Raw genomic sequence first — 17662 nt, 5'->3', positions numbered from 1 at the left:
TTAGTTAACCTCCCTGTGTATAAAATAGGAATAATCAATAGTATGCCAGTACCTTATTTCACAGAATTAATGGGCAATAACACATGGGATTTCATGCGCGCGCACACATACACACACACACACACACACACACACACACACACACACACACACACACACACACACTCACACACACACACACACACACACACACACACACACACACACACACACACACACACACGATCAGATGCTTTATAATCAGCCAATAAGTACTTATCAAGTGCTTGCTTTGTGTCAGCCATTTTGAATCAAGAAGAAATCCTTAGGATGGCAACTGTTAATAAGAATTAGAGTATAAACACAAAGAGAGAAGGGAAAGATCCTTCTTAGTTTGTACAGTTCAATCCTCAATCTACATTTTTTTAAAGCTCTAGGGGCTTAACAACCAATTAACCTGTGTTAGGAAACTGGTGCTCTTAGGGTACAAAGGGTGATGAAGTCTATAGTCAAACTGAGTCAGTTGCTCTACTTTTAAAAGTTAATGCCAGTAAGTGTATCTCTTATACATTTTAAAAAGCTGCATGCACTCAGTGTTTGTTTTTTGGACTTAGGATTTCACATATGAAGACAGCACCAGGTGAGGAAACAGATTCTCTAACCTGTACCAATGCAGATTGGAAACTGACCTACAATTTATAGTTTTCTAGTTTCCTGGAGTAGCTAGATGATGACCCAGTGGATAGAGCACTGGGCTTGAAGTCAGGAACACTCATCTTCATGAGTTCAAATCTGACTTCAGACACTCACTAGCTCTGTGTTCCTGGGAAAGTCACTTGATCAAACCCTGTTAGCTTCAGATCCTCATCTGTAAAATGAATCGGAGAAGAAAATAGCAAACCACTCTAGTATCCTTGCCAAGAAAACCCCAAATGGAATCAGGAAGACTGAAAGCACTCAACAACCACAGTTTCCTGAAGTAAAGAGAGACAAAAGGATTTGTACTCAGGGGAGACAACTCCATCCTGGTTGACTCTACCAATGGAAGCCAGAAGTGTTAGATGGCCTCTCTGTGCTTTGGTGAATAGAGATCAAGCCCCAGTATCAGGAAGATCTGAGTTGGAATCCTACTTTAGACTTCAACTAAAATGTCTGCCCTGGCCAAGCTGCCAAACCTCTCATCCTAATTTTCCCCAATTATAATGCAGAAAATATTACTACCTACTTCACAGGGGCTTTGTGTTCTATTTGGTCACTATTGGATATGACCAGAGTGTAAGTCCTGAGATTAGGAAGACTGGAATTCATGCTCATGTGTGACTCTACCTCACTGCTGACTAAAATACAGCCCTTGGACCATAAAAAAAAAGGTGGCTGGATGCTGACCATAGGTGGCAGACTGAGTAGCTATTAGACCATGGTCAGGCAACTCAACCTGAGACTGATTTTCCCCATCCAAAACACACACACACACACACACACAATTTTTTACAGTGTGCCCTAGTTGTGCCCACCCTTCCTCTTTTTTGGGGGGAGAAGACAAGGCAATTTGGGTTAAGTGACTTGCCCAGTGTCACACACCTAGGAAGCATCAAGTGTCTCTGAGGCCAGATTTGAACTGGGGTCCTTCTGACTCCAGGGCCAGTGCTCTATTCCCTGTGCCACCCAGCTGACCATCACCCTCCTTAATGATGTCTGCATTTCTGGAAGCATTTGACCCAGGTTTTTAGGGAAATTTGGTTGTTACTTTGCTTACTATGCCATTTCATGAAATGTGTTTGTTTTGAACTAAAAAACAAACTGAGAATAGAAGGAGCTCCCTCATTGTCTCTCATTGTCTCTCCTCAGGATGCTTGTAGCTGGGATTGAAGAAGAGGCAGAGGGTATTTGTGCCATCTGCTGGAATGTGGTCTCAAAAACAATCATCATTGACTGTGGACATCATGCTTGCTGGTCTTGTCTCAGGAAAAAAAGCTTTCTGCCTTTCTGTTGTCCTACATGCTGGGAATTCTCCCACCTGAGAACTCTTCAGGCTGACATTGCCATGCACTCTGAAGGAGAAGGCATGTGTGAGCTGCACCGGCAAGATCAGAAGCTGTTTTGTGAGAGTGGCAAGATGCTACTTTGTGTGGCCTGCTCTAAATCAGAGCCTCATGAGGATCACATACACTGGCCCATTGCAGTGGCTGCTCTGGGTTATAGGGTGAGTCATACAAGGGTCAGGGGAAATCCTCCAGTTAGCTTGAGGTATTTCTTTATAGTGATCCCTCCATGGTCATTTTGGTTGCCTCTGATTTAATCTTTTCCTTTGAACTGTCTCCTGAGTACCCAGCTATACATTGGAGGTCTTCTTCATGCTGTGGCTTTGCCCTACAGAGTATTCAAACAGTACTTGCCTCTCAAGAGTATACATTTTATGGGCCTTAGGCCTCCTGGTTAATATTTATTTGTTTCTCTTACAGAAGATGATCCAGACACATCTTGGAATCTTGGTCTGCCAGGTAAAAGAAATTCAGAAACTTCTATTTCATGAGAAGGAGAGATCCCTGACATGGACTGTGGGGTGGACTGTAAGTATCTGATTCTGACTCTTTAAATAATATCTTCCATCTATATTAAGTGCCTACTATTTTTTAGGACTGTACTAAGTGCTGAGATACAAAAACAAGCAAAAGATAGACTGTCCTCAAGGAGTTTACAATTTCATGGAGTATATAGATTGCAAACAAATCTATACAAAGCAAGCTATGCAGAAGATCAATAGGAACTAATTAACAGAGGGAAAGCATGAGAACTACGAGGAGTTGAGAAGGTTTTCCAAAAAAGATGAAGTTTTAGTTGCACATAAAGGATGCCCAGAAGGTCAGTATGTGAAGCAGAGGAGAGAGAGCATTCCAGGCATAGGTAACCAGAGAAAAGAACCAGAGCCAACAAATGAAGTTTCTTCTTCATGGAGCTCTCAGTCTCCGATGGATTTCATAACAAGCTTCTCATTATTAACCATCATTGATGAGGAAACTAAGGTTCATAAACATCTTGTCCATTGCCCTTGTTCTTAGCACTGGTGAGCACAGAAATCAAACCAATCAAACCAATGTCTCCTAATCTGAAATTCAATAATGTGTGGCTGGTTTGGTGGATTCCATCTGGGCTTTGCTGCTTCAGTTTTCTGATCTGTGGTACTCAGGCTCAAATGCTTCCATCCACCAAAGCAGAGAAGTAAGTACTTGAGGTAAGAGGAGTTGGGGGAGGGTGCTTAACCAAATGTCAGATTTAGTCAGCAAATAAGCTTTAAGATATGAAGACCTTTGTTAACTAAATTGTATGACCCAGTATGAAATATGACTTTAAAAAGAAGTGTTGCATTATCTTTTTACCATTATACTTAATAAGTCAGTCAATGAGCATTTATTTAGCACCTACTATGTTCCAGGCACTTCACTAAATTATGTAGATCCAAGGAAAGGCAAAATAATGGTCCTTCTTCCCATGCAACACACAGTTTAATGGGAGAGACAACTTATAAATCACCTGCTATATGAAGGATAAATGGGAGATAATCAACACTGGGAAGGGACTAGCATGAAGAGAGATCCATAAAGGGTTTAGATTTTTTGCTGCGAGTTGAGGGAGGACAGGAAGCCAGCAGGCAGAAATGGGGAGGGAGAGAGTTCCAGGCAAAGGGGAAAGCCAAAGATAATGAAGTATATGGACATATGGAAGATTGTTTGAGGAACAACAAGCAGGTTAGTGTCACTGGATCCTAGAGTTCATGGAGGGCAAGACATTTAAGAAGTTTAATACAGTTTAAGCAGACTGGAAAGCTAGGAGCACATTTCCATAGCATTTTTCATATTTGCATAGCTGACTCAGAGAGGTAACTATGTTATTATCACCTTTATGCAGAAGAAGTTACAGTTCTCCTTGTATGAGGATTAAAATTGCCAACCTACAAGAAAACAGAGCAGTAAGCCAAGGGCATTTTTTTAAAGAGTCCTTAGTCCCTTCTAATGAAGTAGACATCAGATCTTCCTGAAATGGACAGATGGAGACAAGCACAGGCAAGAGTCAATTGAGAATTTTAGAGCCTCTTTATTAGCCAGAGGCTGTCCTCCAAAGAGGCAACCGTGAACAAAGGTGTGTGTGCCTTTTAAGCATCTTAGCACCTCCCGGTACAGCCTTGGGGTTCCAATAGCACACATTTTTCACAGAACAGTTTTGACAGGGGTTCCTAGGTACTGCTAGGCAAGGGGGCACAACAGAGAGGGGGGCCCAAGCAGCTGCTAGGCAAAGGGGTACAACAGAGAGTGTAGCCACTAACAGTAAGTGGCTACTAGGCACAACCCTGCCTAGAAACTCAACAGACATTGTTTCAACCCACGGTCGGGGGTGGGGGGGGTGGGAGGGGGGGTGGTGGTGGCAAATAATGTCCATTTCAATATGAGATGGCTCCACTCTTCCAGGATCTTATTTTGAGAGGATTTGATACCCAGACATGCATGAGACATAGTAAAATACAGAATCTCATCGGTTGCTAGGCCTTGCTCTTGATAGCAAAGAATGACATATCAGTGGGATGGAGGTGGGGTGGAGGTAGAGTTGGGGAAAGCATGGGACATCTCAACTGACTAAGTGGTCATTAGGTGGTCACTTACTCATATTGAACAGAAAGGAGGTCTGGAGGTCCAAAAATAACTTGGAGGATTTTCCACATGATCAAGACATCCCACTCATACTGGGCTTGGACATGGAATTTGAACAAAACAGGATGGAGATATCTTTGTCAGCATTCTTGTGGCTGTACAAGAGAGCCTCATAATTTGGCTTATCAAGAAAGACAAAGGAATTTGAGATCATATTTTCTTCATTATGGCCTGAAGAATGCAATCAATTCAACAACCCATCAAGGGTCATGTTGTCAAGTGAGAGCCCTGTGACAAATTTTAGAGGAAAGAAAATAAATTTTCCACAGACACAGTGCTTGACTTGGCCCTTGACTTCTAATTCAATGATGTGACATAAAGACCCAGTGATTCCAGCAAGAGTAGTGCAAGTAAAATGTCATTGAGGTTTGTGAAGGTCAGGAAGCCAGAGTTGCCCAGTGGTGGGAGGCTTCAAGAAGAGTTTTGTTAATGCACGCATCAGGGATTAACATGACCAGTGATATAGAGGGAGAGAAATTGGATGATTGCAGAGATAGCCTGAATATTAAAGAAGCTTCTGCACATAGAGGCGAGCATCAGGTTGTCAAGGTCTTCATATTCTTGTCAAAGAAGTGTTAATCAGACTTAACAGGAAATAGAGACTCATGACAGGATATTGAAGTCAGGGGTAGCTGGACAAGTTCTAAGCAGAAAAGATGACCAAAGACAATATTTCTAAAAAAAATTCACAATCAAGTTTAAATTCACATGTTTTCATGGATTTTAAGAAAGCTTAATTATTTAGGAAGCATAAGAGTGATCAAAGAAGAAAACAGGATAAATGATGGATAATTTTCTGGGTTTGGGAGTTTGAGGAGTTTCTTTAGAAAAAGAGAAAACAAGTTTGGAAAAATAAAGAGGTGATATTCTCCTGGACTGCAATGGTAGGTGGCAAACCTTCAATTAGACTGGGCAGGAAACAGTTTTTTTAGCACAAGACATGTAGAGGCTAGGGAAGGATATAGGTTGGAATAGGTTGTTCAATGGTCTTAAGAATCCCAAAAAGTAAGAGCTGGAAAAGTCCATTCCCATATCGATAAATCATTGCTGATTTTAGAGTACAAAGGTGAAGCCAGAGAAGTTCTTCAAGGTCACACAGCTGACTGGGACTGGAATCCTGGGCACTTGACTCATACTATTGCATTCATTATTTTTTTTGCATTTATGCCACACTGAGTGGCCAGGGATGGGATGAGGCCATGAAGTAGCTCTATGTATATCACCCCAATAACATTCTTTCTTACAGGACCATCAAGATATATCCAGAAAAAATTTTGAAGAAAAAATACAAGAAATAGGGGAATACCTGAAGAATAAAGAGAAGACTGGGACAGCAGAAGTAGAGGAACTCATAATGGGGACAGGCAATGAGAAGTTCATCAAACTCTATCAGAAGCTGAAAGAGATGGAAGCTGCCCAGGAACATGACATAATGGAGCAAAAGAAGAAGTGGGAGGCCATGATGTCCAGAAAAAGCAGCTTTCTTACAGACAAAATAACAGAATTGGAGGAAAAGAACCAGAAATCAAATATAGAACTTCTACAGGTGAGATTAGTGGATTCTCATGATATGGGGAGAGGAAACTGATGACATATTCTTTCATGGCCTCTTTCTAGACTTCTTGTTCTTGAGATAATTTGGAGTTCAGTGCCTTGCCCAGGGTGACACAGCTAGTAAGTGTCTGAAGCCACATGTGAACTCAGGTTTTCCTGACTCCAGGGCCAGTGCTCTATCAATGGATTGAGCTATCTAGCTATCTAGCTGCCCCTCCTAGACATTTCTTGTGGGATTTACTCTTGTCTTCTGCTGTGCGTGACTTGTGCTTCCTGGGGAAAAAGGGACAGGAGTCACTCCTGAGTGATGAGATGTTTGCCCCTACAGGGTTTGGCCTAGAGCATTGGGGAGGGCTCCATGTGTAGATGCTGGGTAGAATGAGTTCATGTGCAGGACCTTGCCTGTCAGTTTGGCTTAATCACTTATGAAGACAGCAATAGCTGTCCTGAGAGGCACTAAAATCAATCAAACAATCAATATACATTTATTAAGTACCTACTATGTTACAGGCATTATGCTAAGAGCTCAACTTCTGGAATCATTTAGAATCCTATGAAGTTGACTCTCTAGCAGAACTCCACTCATTCTTAGGAGTTTTTCCTAATGATTATCAATAATTCTTCTCTTTTCTAAATTGTGATAGAAAATACCTGAATAGTTCTTATCACACAATGAGATAAATATGTGGAGACGTGGAGACCTCTGGCTTGACCACCTTTTGGCTAGCACAACACTGGGACTGCCCAAGCATCTCCTACAATCTTAAAAAGTTGTGTCCAAAATCCAGTTTTCACAAGTTGAGGTTTAGTAAGAGAGAGAGGGAAAGAGGAGGAGCAGGGAGGGAGGAGAGATGGAGGAAAAAGAAAAGGGCAACGAAAGTCCCTAGGGCATCATAAGGGGAAAGGGAGGAGAGGGATTCTATGAGTTTATAGATGACCTTAGTGAAATTGATTTAGGAACTTCACTGAATTTACTCATTTTTTTTTTCCCCTCATAGGATGTGAGTGATACATTTGAAAGGTATGTAACTATACAGTAGATAATTACAGAAATTTGGAGCATGGGGCCATGGGATTGGAAAAGAATGAGTTTGTGTTTGATCACAACAGAGGCAGGAAGTATGGCTTTTAGTATCAAAACTGATTTCCTTTTTTTCTTTGTTTGTAGGATTTTTGTAAAAACGAATCTGAAACCTTTCATTCCTCATATGGATCCTTTATATCTCAATGTGGCAACTGAATTTCTAAAACTCTTTCATGGTTAAGTATCAGCCTTTTCACTATGAATCTCTATTTGAGCTTTCTTCACAGCAGTACCAGGAGGCCAACAAGCTACCTCTTCCAAGTGTGGTAGTGAATACCTCTGCTTTGAAGATTCTGAAGTCCTTGTGTCCTTAACTTGTCCTTCTAGTATACATAGGGCCATTGTATTGAATTATTCCAGAAACTAGATTAGTGTTCCTGTGGTGGAACCCAGCCCCCAGTGTGTTTACAGAAACAAAATAAAGAGAAGTAAATTCAAGGAGATTCCCTGAGAGCTCTCTTCTACTGATACTCCCTGTCTGCATTACATCAAGCCAGGTCTCTAACTGGGCAGTCATGGAGGATCACTGGGGTGCATTTTGGTTCAGAGGCAGAAGTAAGACCTGGAGGAACAGAAATCTGTTTCTGTGCTAAGTTGGGGGAACAGGATGGCTGAGCAGGGTACTTGGCATAGGGTAAATGCTTATTAAGGGCTTCTTCACTCATTCAAGTAGGGTGGAAGAAAACTGGAAATGAAGCTGAGAAGGGATTTCTAAGGCTGATGAAGATTTCTCTTAGGGACAGTCAATCATTTCCCTCCTTCCTAAACTCTACAAGATAAAGAAGAGGGCCCACACATCTGAACATAAGAGTGGTGTCAGAGAAAAGGTGTGGGTTGGGAGTGTAAACAATTGTACTACTCCTGGTCCACTCTGTGTGCCTTTTAAAAAATCATTTCCATTTATTGCTAATTTCCTCATTACTTCCTGGGGATGGAAAGTTGGGTAGGAAGATGTTTACTAAATTCTACAAGATACCTTCCAAATCTGTAATCTTATTAGATCTTTTGGAAGTGAAATCCAAATGAAGAAGCCTGTGACTGCTCAGTTGTACAAATGTACAAATGACTCCTCTCCTATTTGGGCTACAGTGTCTGTGCACTTTGTTTGAAGAAGAAAGAGATAAGACTTTGTTTCATACTTAGACACTGAAGCCATAGGAACTGATGAAATTCCTCAGAAAGTTGTATGTTAATAACCCTTCCAGTTGTTTAGGGAGTACTCACTTGCACCTTAAGGACTCGTTGCTCCAGTCAACAAATAGATAAATGAGGGAAAAATTTTTTTGCAAACTTTCTTTTCTGTGGGATTAACTGATGGGTTGAAGGAATATGGGGGAGTAAAGGCTGGGGACCTTGTCTGTCCAATTACTTTGAGATAGCTACAAAACTTAACTGCTATACCATTTCCTAATCATCCTGATCACTTAATTAATTACCAGTTATGTAGCCCTGTGGTGACTTTTATTTAACAAGAAGGAGACTCTTCATTCTTTGCCCAGATCAGGAGAGCTGGAAGAAACTGGGCAGGGCATCTCAAAGCCCAGGAAAGCAATTTTTGACTAAAAAGTCAAGGGGTCATTTGCCAATGAACAAATATCCAATGTGGACGTCTATTAGAGTAAAAAGGGAATGCCTGAAACAGAAGTCTGGTTCTCAGCTAGAAGAGTATACTCTCTCCTTTCCTAACTATAGCATGGTATAGACAGATGATTCTTCCTCTGGCCAAATTTTCTGCAGGCCAGGGAGAAATCAGTACACAGCCTATGGAAGGCCTCTTACACATGCAAGACACTGTAATTCTACCATTTTGGACTAATACTTTTTCCTTTCCCATAGCATCTGGACTGTCACAGAGCTGTAATTTCTACAACTTTTCAGAAGAAAACAAGAGCACTCTCACCTTTGTACCTGACTCCTCAGGAAAGACATACGCTGTTCATACTACCGGCAATCTTCAAGCTGACTCCATTAGAATGGTAGCATTCTTACTGAGGACTTCACCTCCGGAAAGAATTCTTGAAGAAAGAGAATGTACAAAAACAATCACCCCTTTTTGGACTGCCGTTTTTGAGGGATAAATCTTCTTCCAGTTCTCTTTGCCTCAATTAAAAATGTGGTATATGCAACTGCCAATGAACACAGGTTGGGGTATTTCTGGAGGATTCTGTAAATATGTTATCTCCTAATCCTATGTTAATCCCATTCATATTTGGTCAGCCATGGAATGAAAAGCCTAGAGCAAGAGTTCTTTCATCCCGCATATATAGAGCACTCTCCTCCACCCCCACTCCTCCACAAAAGTTCAGTATATAAGTATTATGTCTATGAACTTGAAAAAGAAAAAAATTCAAAATAGCATACTTTTTAAAAATAAATGTATAAATATTTACAAATAAATTTTAAAAATGTATAAATTCATCCACTTACATTAGTCTGTAAAGGGGTCTTCAGGTATCATCACATGGTCAAAGAGTTTATGACACACACACAAGAAAGGTGAATGGCTGCTCTGAATCCTTAAAGCCTGGAAAACATTTGTAAGGTGGAGGAGATTAGTATTTACTTTTTGGTATTTATGGGAACTAATTCAATACCAGTTTGGGGTTTGTCCACTATACTTGCTTCAGTAAGGACATCTTGAATTATTATATTTGGGATAAAAGGATTTCTTAGTCCAGCCTGGGAACCATTGCTGATTTTCTACAAAGGTTACCTACCCAAACTCTTAGCCCCATTAGCAACTGAAAGCTCTTTTCAAAGCAGGAAAATGACTTGATTACTGGCACTATCTGAAAATTAATCTTGGAGAAATCATATTGATGAATATGATTACTGAATATTAATGGCTCCACCATTCACGGATCTGACTTTATTTAGAACCAGTGACATTTTAGTAGTTAGGCCACGAGGTGGCTCTGTGGATAGGACCTTGGACTTGGTTTCAGGAAAGCTGGAGTTCAAATTCTTTCCTCAGACACTCACTAGCTATGGGATTCTGGGCAAGTCATTTAATTTCTATCAGACTCAGTCTCCTCATCTGTAAAATGGGGGCAATAATGGCAGCTACCTCATAGATGTTGTGAAGTTAAGAGACAGAACCTGTATTTTGTAAACTTTAAATTACTGTATAAATCCTAGAGACCATTAGCCAATATTATCAATTCATTACAGATCAGCTTTTCAACTTACCCAAGAGAAATATGCCAACTCCTTGAGGCAACCGTATGTTAACAAATGGAGACTTGAACTTGGAGGTAAAAGGTCTGAATCTAACCTTTAAAGTCAATATTGTGTAGATCTGTATCATCCAGGCTAAATCTCAGGCCCTGATATTCTGTTCTCATATTTCTGTGAAGGCAAAGATATTGCTCTCTATCTCCTGCACTACCTTGCCCATAAAAGGAAATACATTTGCAGTGACAAAACTCTTTGATTTCAAAATACAGATGATGCCCCCTTATTGCCTACTTCAGAGGCTTGTGGAGAGGAAACAGCTATGTTGAATCCACTGGAGGCAGCTTAACATTTGTATCTGAGATCTTAACTGTATCTGAGATCTTAATGTGCTAGAGAAATGAGAAAATCAAAGGTTCCACTTTTATTCAAATGACTAATTCAATGTCAACTAGATGGAATGATAATTAAACAATTCCTGCACATTCCTGCTCTGCGTGGTCCCAGGCTCCTGCTCTCCTCCCCTCTGCTAGGTTAGGAACAATACAATTATACCATCAAAGCAACAACAATCTTCAATTTTAATAGCTTTGGAGGATGGGAAAGTTTTGCCCTATTACTTTACCCTCCCAAGAGCTCTGAAGAAGGAAACAAGATGGGTCAAGTCCCACCCCAGCCACCCATCCCACTGCCCCAGGCTAGAGATGGGACAATATTTATCTCTTTTCCATTCACACAAAACTAACCCAAATCCTTCTCTTGGGTTCAATGTTTGTTTTCAAGAATCTATCACTATGTAAGAACATCACTATGTTCCAGTCAAGTAGCAGTGTGTCCAATTGTGGTTGGTCAGACAAATACGAGTTAGAATCTGTTACCACAGATCAGGCACAAATATCCCATGAGAATATTTGGAGTAGATTCTTGAAATTTGTGGCTCTTGCATTTCTTTTGAGCTACTTCAGTTCTGCTAAAAGGAATGCAGCACCTTCTTTGAAGGCATGCCTTGTTAGACAGTCCTGTGCCTGTCTTCCATGTCTCACAATCAATTTCAAATTTCTTCAGACAGATCTTGACTATGTCCTTGTATAACTTCTTTTAACTTCTCTCTGAGCACTTGCTTTGTGTGAGTTCTTCATAAAATGGTCTTTTTAGGCAAACATGTTTTTGGAATTTGAATGACTCAATTTGAATTGAATAGCTCAATTCAACCAAAAGTTCAATTTGCCAGATTTTCAAAGTGATATAGAAAAGGACCTAGGTTTCAGTATTTTCCATATTGTATCAATGTAATCAATGACATTATGGACTGTGCCTATGAAGAAAGAGGGAGCAATACAATCCCGGAGTCTGCATTCAGCGTGTATCTCCTGAAAATCTCCTGCTGTCTTGGCAAACATGACAGAACAGGAAAATGATAAATGTTGGAGAGGATGTGGGAGAGTTAGAACACTAATTCATTGTTGGTGGAGCTGTGAGCTCATCCAACCATTCTGGAGAGCAATTTGGAACAAAAAGGGCTAAAGAATGTGCATACCCTTTGACTGAGCAATCCTGCTTCTAGGGCTGTATCCCCAAGAGATCATAAAAATGGTAAAGGGTCCCCGATGTACAAAAATATTTATAGGAGCTCTCTTTGTAGTTGCCAAGAACTGGAAATCAAGGGGATGCTGGGGAATGGCTCAATAAATTATGGTATCTGAATGTAATGGAGTACTATTGCACCATAAGAAATGATGAACAAGAAGACTTCAGGGAGGCCTGGAAAGACTTATATGATCTGATGCTGAGTGAAAGGAGCAGAACCAGGAGAACTTTGTGCACAGCAATGACCACAGTATGCGAGAGATTTTTCTGGTAGACTTGGAACTTGGTAATAAAGCAAGAACTTTAAAAAAAAAAATTCCCAATGGTTTTCTAAGGCAAAATGCCTTCCACACTCAGAGAAAGAACTATGGAATTCATTCGCAGAATGTAGCAAATCGTGTGTGTGTGTGTGTGTGTGTGTGTGTATGTGTGTATTATGTTTTTGTTACATGATTTCTTCCTTTTATTTTAGTTTGTCTACACAGCTTGACTATAGTGAAAAAGCATTCAATAGGAAAGTATATGTAGATCCTATACAGAATTGTATGCTCTCTTGGGGAGGGATGGGGGTGGGGGGGTAGGTGTAGGGGGGTAAAAATCTAAGTTTTATGGTAGCGAATGTAGAACATTAAAAAAAATAAATACAACAATAATAAAAAATTAAAAAGAAAGAAAATCTCCTACTGTCATAGAAAAGTTAGAACCAGGAGGAAGTCTATGGGAATCAACATCAGGAAAATAGACTGGGAGAATCTGATCAGCTGATATTCTTTAATGCTAAATTGATGAATCCAAATATAAAGTTTATGTGTGTTAATTTCAGAGCATCTGTTGAGTACAAAATTGGGAGAAAAGAGCATTAAAAAACTCCATTTCCTTGACAAGCATAACCCAGCATAGCTATTTCCCATATCAATCTTCCTAGTCCAGCATTATCTACCAGAATACTTACTTTGGAAGGATCCCATCTATCCTTTGGAAATTTTTTTACAATTACTTGAATGATTGGCTGGTAGCAAGGAACTCTCTCAGCTTTTCCAGTTTCACTCCAATCTCCCACAAATTGTTTCCCTGTAGATTTTCATTTATCCATGTCCAATGTGGATGCTGGCATAATCTTCCCTGTCCCGTCTTCTCCATTCTTCTTATTTTCAAACATAGGTACGTAGCCATTCACAGTGGTTTGTAGTATATCTTGATTACTTTCAATGCATTCCCAAATTTTGTCCAAGAGAAGAAGAAACAGTAAGCAGGCTCTGCTGGTGAGCTGGAAGCGATCTGCATCGCCTTTCTGTTCGATCCACTTGGTCTTGCATGCACTTTTCCTTGGCGGCAGAAGGCTTAGATGATCGCCCAGAAATACTCTCGCTCCAGCCCCTCCTCCTCCTGCATCTACTCCCCTGCCCCGGCCGCTGGCACGCCCGCCCCAGGACGGCACCGCCACGACCTGGCTCCCCACTCTGCGTCCCACCGCGATGCTGCCATCGCCTCCGCCTTGGGAAGCCTGAGTGGCGGGCGGCGCCGCGGGTGTATGGCTCTTTTTCTGGTGGATACTGAGGCAACGGCGACCGCTGCGGAGTCCTAATCTTGGCTTTTAGTCTTTTCAAGTTCAATACTTTACTGTCAGTGTGGTGGTTGTCCCTGATGCTGTGTTCATCCTCTTTGAAAGCAATTGACAGCATTGCTAAAAACATCCTGCTTTTAAAAAGCATGGGAGCAAGCACACAGCCCCGTTTAACTCCATTGGGGACTGGGAAGGCACAAGAGCATTGTCCACTATCCAGAACCCCGGCAAACAGGCCTTCAGTAAGTTGACCTACAATTCTGATGAACTACTCTAGACAACCATCTTTGACATAATTTCCAAAATCCTTCACAACTGACAGTATCAAAGTACCCAAATCAGATGGCTAAACCTTCTGTACAAACCGCTATTCTGCTCCTGGCATTTCTCCTGAAGAAGTTGGGTAACAAACACCATATCAGCAATTCCTCAGCCTTTTCTGAAGCCATACTGTTTCTCAGGCAAATGACCATCTTCCAGATGGAGTATGAACCTATTGGAGAAGATTCTGCCAAGAATTTGGCCAGCAATGACTGAGAGAACCCCTCACCCCCACCCCACCCCTCCATTGTCACAGGACAATCTATTTCCTCTATCTTTATAGAGATGGACAATGAAGGCATCCTTGAACACCCAGGGGATAATCTCCTCTTGCCACATAACTCAGAAAATTTGTATCAACTTTTGTATAAGCAATGGACACTCTACCTTATAAATCTCAGCTGGAATACAATCAGCACCAGGGGTTTTGCCACAGGAGAGGAGCCTAATGGCATTCAAACCTTCTTCTTCAGTTGGAAATTTGGGAGAGGGGCTTAACATCAGACTGAGGCAAACAATCAATGGCTTCAGCATTGAGTGATGACAGTCTGTTGAGAGAGCACTCTAGAAGTGTTCATGTCCTGGATCATGTCTTTATCATGAATCAATGTGACTCCATCAACAATGAGTAGTTGAAATGCACCATATGTCTCTCCTTTTTAACAATTTTAGCAAATTATGTTCCCCTACCCCCCCAAAAAAACTTCATGACTCGAAGGTGTGAAATTCATCTGAGGAGTAAGAGTACATAATAGAGTGATCAATGAAAAGTTTATGCATGTGCTGGTAAATGTTTCACAACTGATTCTTCAGGGGGAAAAAAACGTGCAAGACACACTTTTAAATCTAATCTATATTAGTAACATTTTCTCCATTACTTTTCTAAGTCTAGACAATCAACAGAGCAGTAAATCAAACTCCAGCTTACATATTTGGGGGGTTCTTAGGAATAAATGTTCACACTGAACACTGAATAGTTGGCTCTCCCAAGCTAATTCAGAACTGGCTCCAGCACACCCTGATTTTCTTGGGTGGGTTTCAGAAATGGGGGAGTGCCACAATGAGGAAGATTTCACTGATTTGAAATTCTTTTTAAATCCCCTAGAGTGTCCAGCCCAGTGTGAGGCCCAGATACAAGCCATAAGTGTTTGTTGCAGTGGACAGCATGGTAGGCAAAATGAGAAACAGATGCTGGGACATGTCCAATATGGGTTATTTGTTTTTGCTTGACTCTGCATATTTGTTACATGCTTTTTCTTTTCCCTTTATTTGCCTTTCCTTACCTTGCCTTTCCCTTTCCCTTTCCTTTTCCCCAATTCACTCAGCCTCTGATTGATTGACCAGCAATAGGTCCCAGCCTAAGCCCCACTTAGTGGTCATTGTTTGGGCTCTGCTGACTCAGAGTTTCTGTTTTGCCAAGAAACATTAAGAGTCTTCCTCTCCCAGATAGATTTTTTTTTTTTTTACTAGATTAAAGAGTCCACTGGTTGTGTCATTTCTCACCTAGCCTAAATCACAGAATGCATATTGTCTCAGCTAAACTGAGACCTGGAACAGTCTTCAGCTAAAAAAAGCCAAGGTCTCCCATTGCATGCAGAGCCATCTCCAGTGTTCCTGATGTATATCTGGCCACCGCACCCAGATGGCTCCAGAGAAGAAAGCGAGGCTGGTGACTTTGAACAACCCTGCCTCACTTGCAAGTAGAGGCATCACCTTCCTGATACCATGGTGTTCTTTGAGAATGAAGGACAAAAACGTACAGCAACAACAAAATCAGCTTTATAGGTGAGGAAACTGAGGCAAAGGGGGTTCTGTGACCTGCCCAGGGGCACATAGCTGGTAAATGTATGACCCAGATTTGAACTCAGGAACATGGGTCCTCCAGACTCTAGGCCCAGAACTCCATCCTCCGTGCCACATGTTTGCTCTGTGCTTGACTGTCTTAAGAACTACAAAAAGTTGAATCTGGAAAAACACTTATATGTCTTGGATACATATAGATCCTCTGATATTAGAGGAGAAAACTGAAGATAGAGAGTTTAAGCAATTTTTCCATGGTCACCCCACTAGCTAGGACTTAGATACAATGCTCTGGATTATTACTTAATCCAGCCCTCTTTGCCTTATAGCAAACTGAGCAGGCAAGGAGGGGAAATTTGAGGCCATGATATTATTCTATGTATATCACCTAACTAAGACTCAGGACTGTGTTGTGTTCAGAAAAACATCTGAGAAAATATTCAGCTAATATGAGATGGCCCAAAGAGGAAAAGGGCATCTAGGTAGTGCAGTGGATAATCAGAAAATTCTTCAGGGCTTCTAATCCAACTTCAGACATTTACTAGCTGCATGGTCCTGAGTAAATCACAGAACCCTGTTTGCCTCAATTTTCTCATCTGTAAATGAGCTGGAGAAGGAAATGGCAAACAATATCTTTGCCAAGGAAAAATCAAATGAAGTTGCAAAGACTTGACACAACTGAAAATGACTAAACAACAATGACAATGAGCAAGAAAAAATACTGAATAAAATTACACATTAAAAGACCAAATAGGGCAAGTGGGAAAACAGGCACAAAAATTCATGGAAGAGAAGAACTCCTTATCAAGCAGAATTGGCTAACTAGAAAAGGAGGCACAGAAATGCACTGAAGGAAAGGACTCTTTTAAAAAAGTGAAATTGGCAGAATGAGAAAAGAGGTACAAAGGATCCACAAAGAAAAGCATTCCTTAAAAAGTAAAAATTGGGAAGTGGAAGCTACTGACTCCATGTGACACTGAGAAACAATGAAACAGAGCCAAAAGAATGAAAAAAATTGGAAGGAAAATGTATGTGATCTCATCACAAAAAAAATAAATAGAAAATAGATTGAGGAGAGATAATTTTTAAAAATTATTGGACTATTTGAAAACCATGATCAAAGAAAGAGTCTAGACATCATCTCTCAAGAAATTATCAAGGAAAACTGCCTGGATATCCTGGAATCAGAGAGTAAATTAGAAATCAAGAGACTCCACTGGCCATCTCCTGAAAGAGATCCCCAGATGAATATTCTCAGGAATATCACAGCCAAGTTCCAGAGCTCTCAGGTCAAAGAGAAAATGCTTCAAGTAGCCAGAAAGAAACAATTCCAATATTATGGAGTCACAGTCAGGATCACACAAGACATTGAAGGACTGGAAGACTTGGAATGATATTCTGGAAGGCAAAGGTGCTAGAATTACAACCAAGAGTCACCTACCCAGCAAAACTGAGTACAATCCTTCAGTAGGAAAAAAAATGGAACATTTAACAAAATTTCATTAAGTATTAAGCAAATGTCATTCAGCATTCCTGATGAAAAGACCAGGGTTGAACAGAAAATCTGACATTCAAACAGAAGATGCAAGAGAAGCATAAGGAAGTAAACATGAAAGAGTAATCATAAGGAATTCAATTAAGTCAAACTGTATCCATTTCTATATGGGAAGATGGAACATGGAAGTCCTAAGAACTTCCTCCCTATTATGGCAGTTAAATGGAGTTTACAGAATCAGAGGGCATGGATATGAGTGGATTATGTTGAAATGATCTCCAAAAAAATGAAGGTATTAGAAAGAGGCATGAACTGGGAGAAAGGAGAAAGGAGAGGCAGAATGGGGAAATTTTTCTCACATAAATGAGGTATGCAAGAAATGTTCTCAAATGGATTAAATA

The 17662-nt window shown here is 40.7% G+C and overlaps 1 protein-coding gene and 1 pseudogene across 1 annotated transcript; one reads left to right on the top strand and one right to left on the bottom strand.

The window, feature by feature from the left end:
• Positions 1 to 1828: 1828 nt before the first annotated feature.
• Positions 1829 to 9398, top strand: LOC140507660 (tripartite motif-containing protein 43-like). Its single transcript, XM_072615658.1, has 6 exons — positions 1829 to 2182; positions 2442 to 2549; positions 5929 to 6228; positions 7235 to 7257; positions 7405 to 7496; positions 9157 to 9398. The coding sequence occupies exons 1-6, from the start codon at positions 1829 to 1831 to the stop codon at positions 9396 to 9398; spliced, it is 1119 nt and encodes a 372-aa protein (XP_072471759.1).
• A 2315-nt stretch (positions 9399 to 11713) lies between these two features.
• LOC140505042 (carnosine N-methyltransferase-like) lies at positions 11714 to 13438 on the bottom strand (annotated as a pseudogene).
• Between the last annotated feature and the right edge of the window lie 4224 nt (positions 13439 to 17662).

The sequence above is a fragment of the Notamacropus eugenii genome, chromosome 5 (genome assembly GCF_028372415.1).
Source record: "Notamacropus eugenii isolate mMacEug1 chromosome 5, mMacEug1.pri_v2, whole genome shotgun sequence".
NCBI classification, from domain to species: domain Eukaryota; kingdom Metazoa; phylum Chordata; class Mammalia; order Diprotodontia; family Macropodidae; genus Notamacropus; species Notamacropus eugenii.
This window is presented reverse-complemented; position numbering and strand designations above follow the sequence as displayed.

Bases quoted from the DNA above. Each gene is read 5' to 3' on its own strand.
- LOC140507660 (XM_072615658.1), top strand. From the start codon at position 1,829: ATGCTTGTAGCTGGGATTGAAGAAGAGGCAGAGGGTATTTGTGCCATC. The intron at 2,183-2,441 runs GTGAGTCATACA...TTTCTCTTACAG, and splicing joins TGGCTGCTCTGGGTTATAGG to AAGATGATCCAGACACATCT. The intron at 7,258-7,404 runs GTATGTAACTAT...CTTTGTTTGTAG, and splicing joins GTGAGTGATACATTTGAAAG to GATTTTTGTAAAAACGAATC.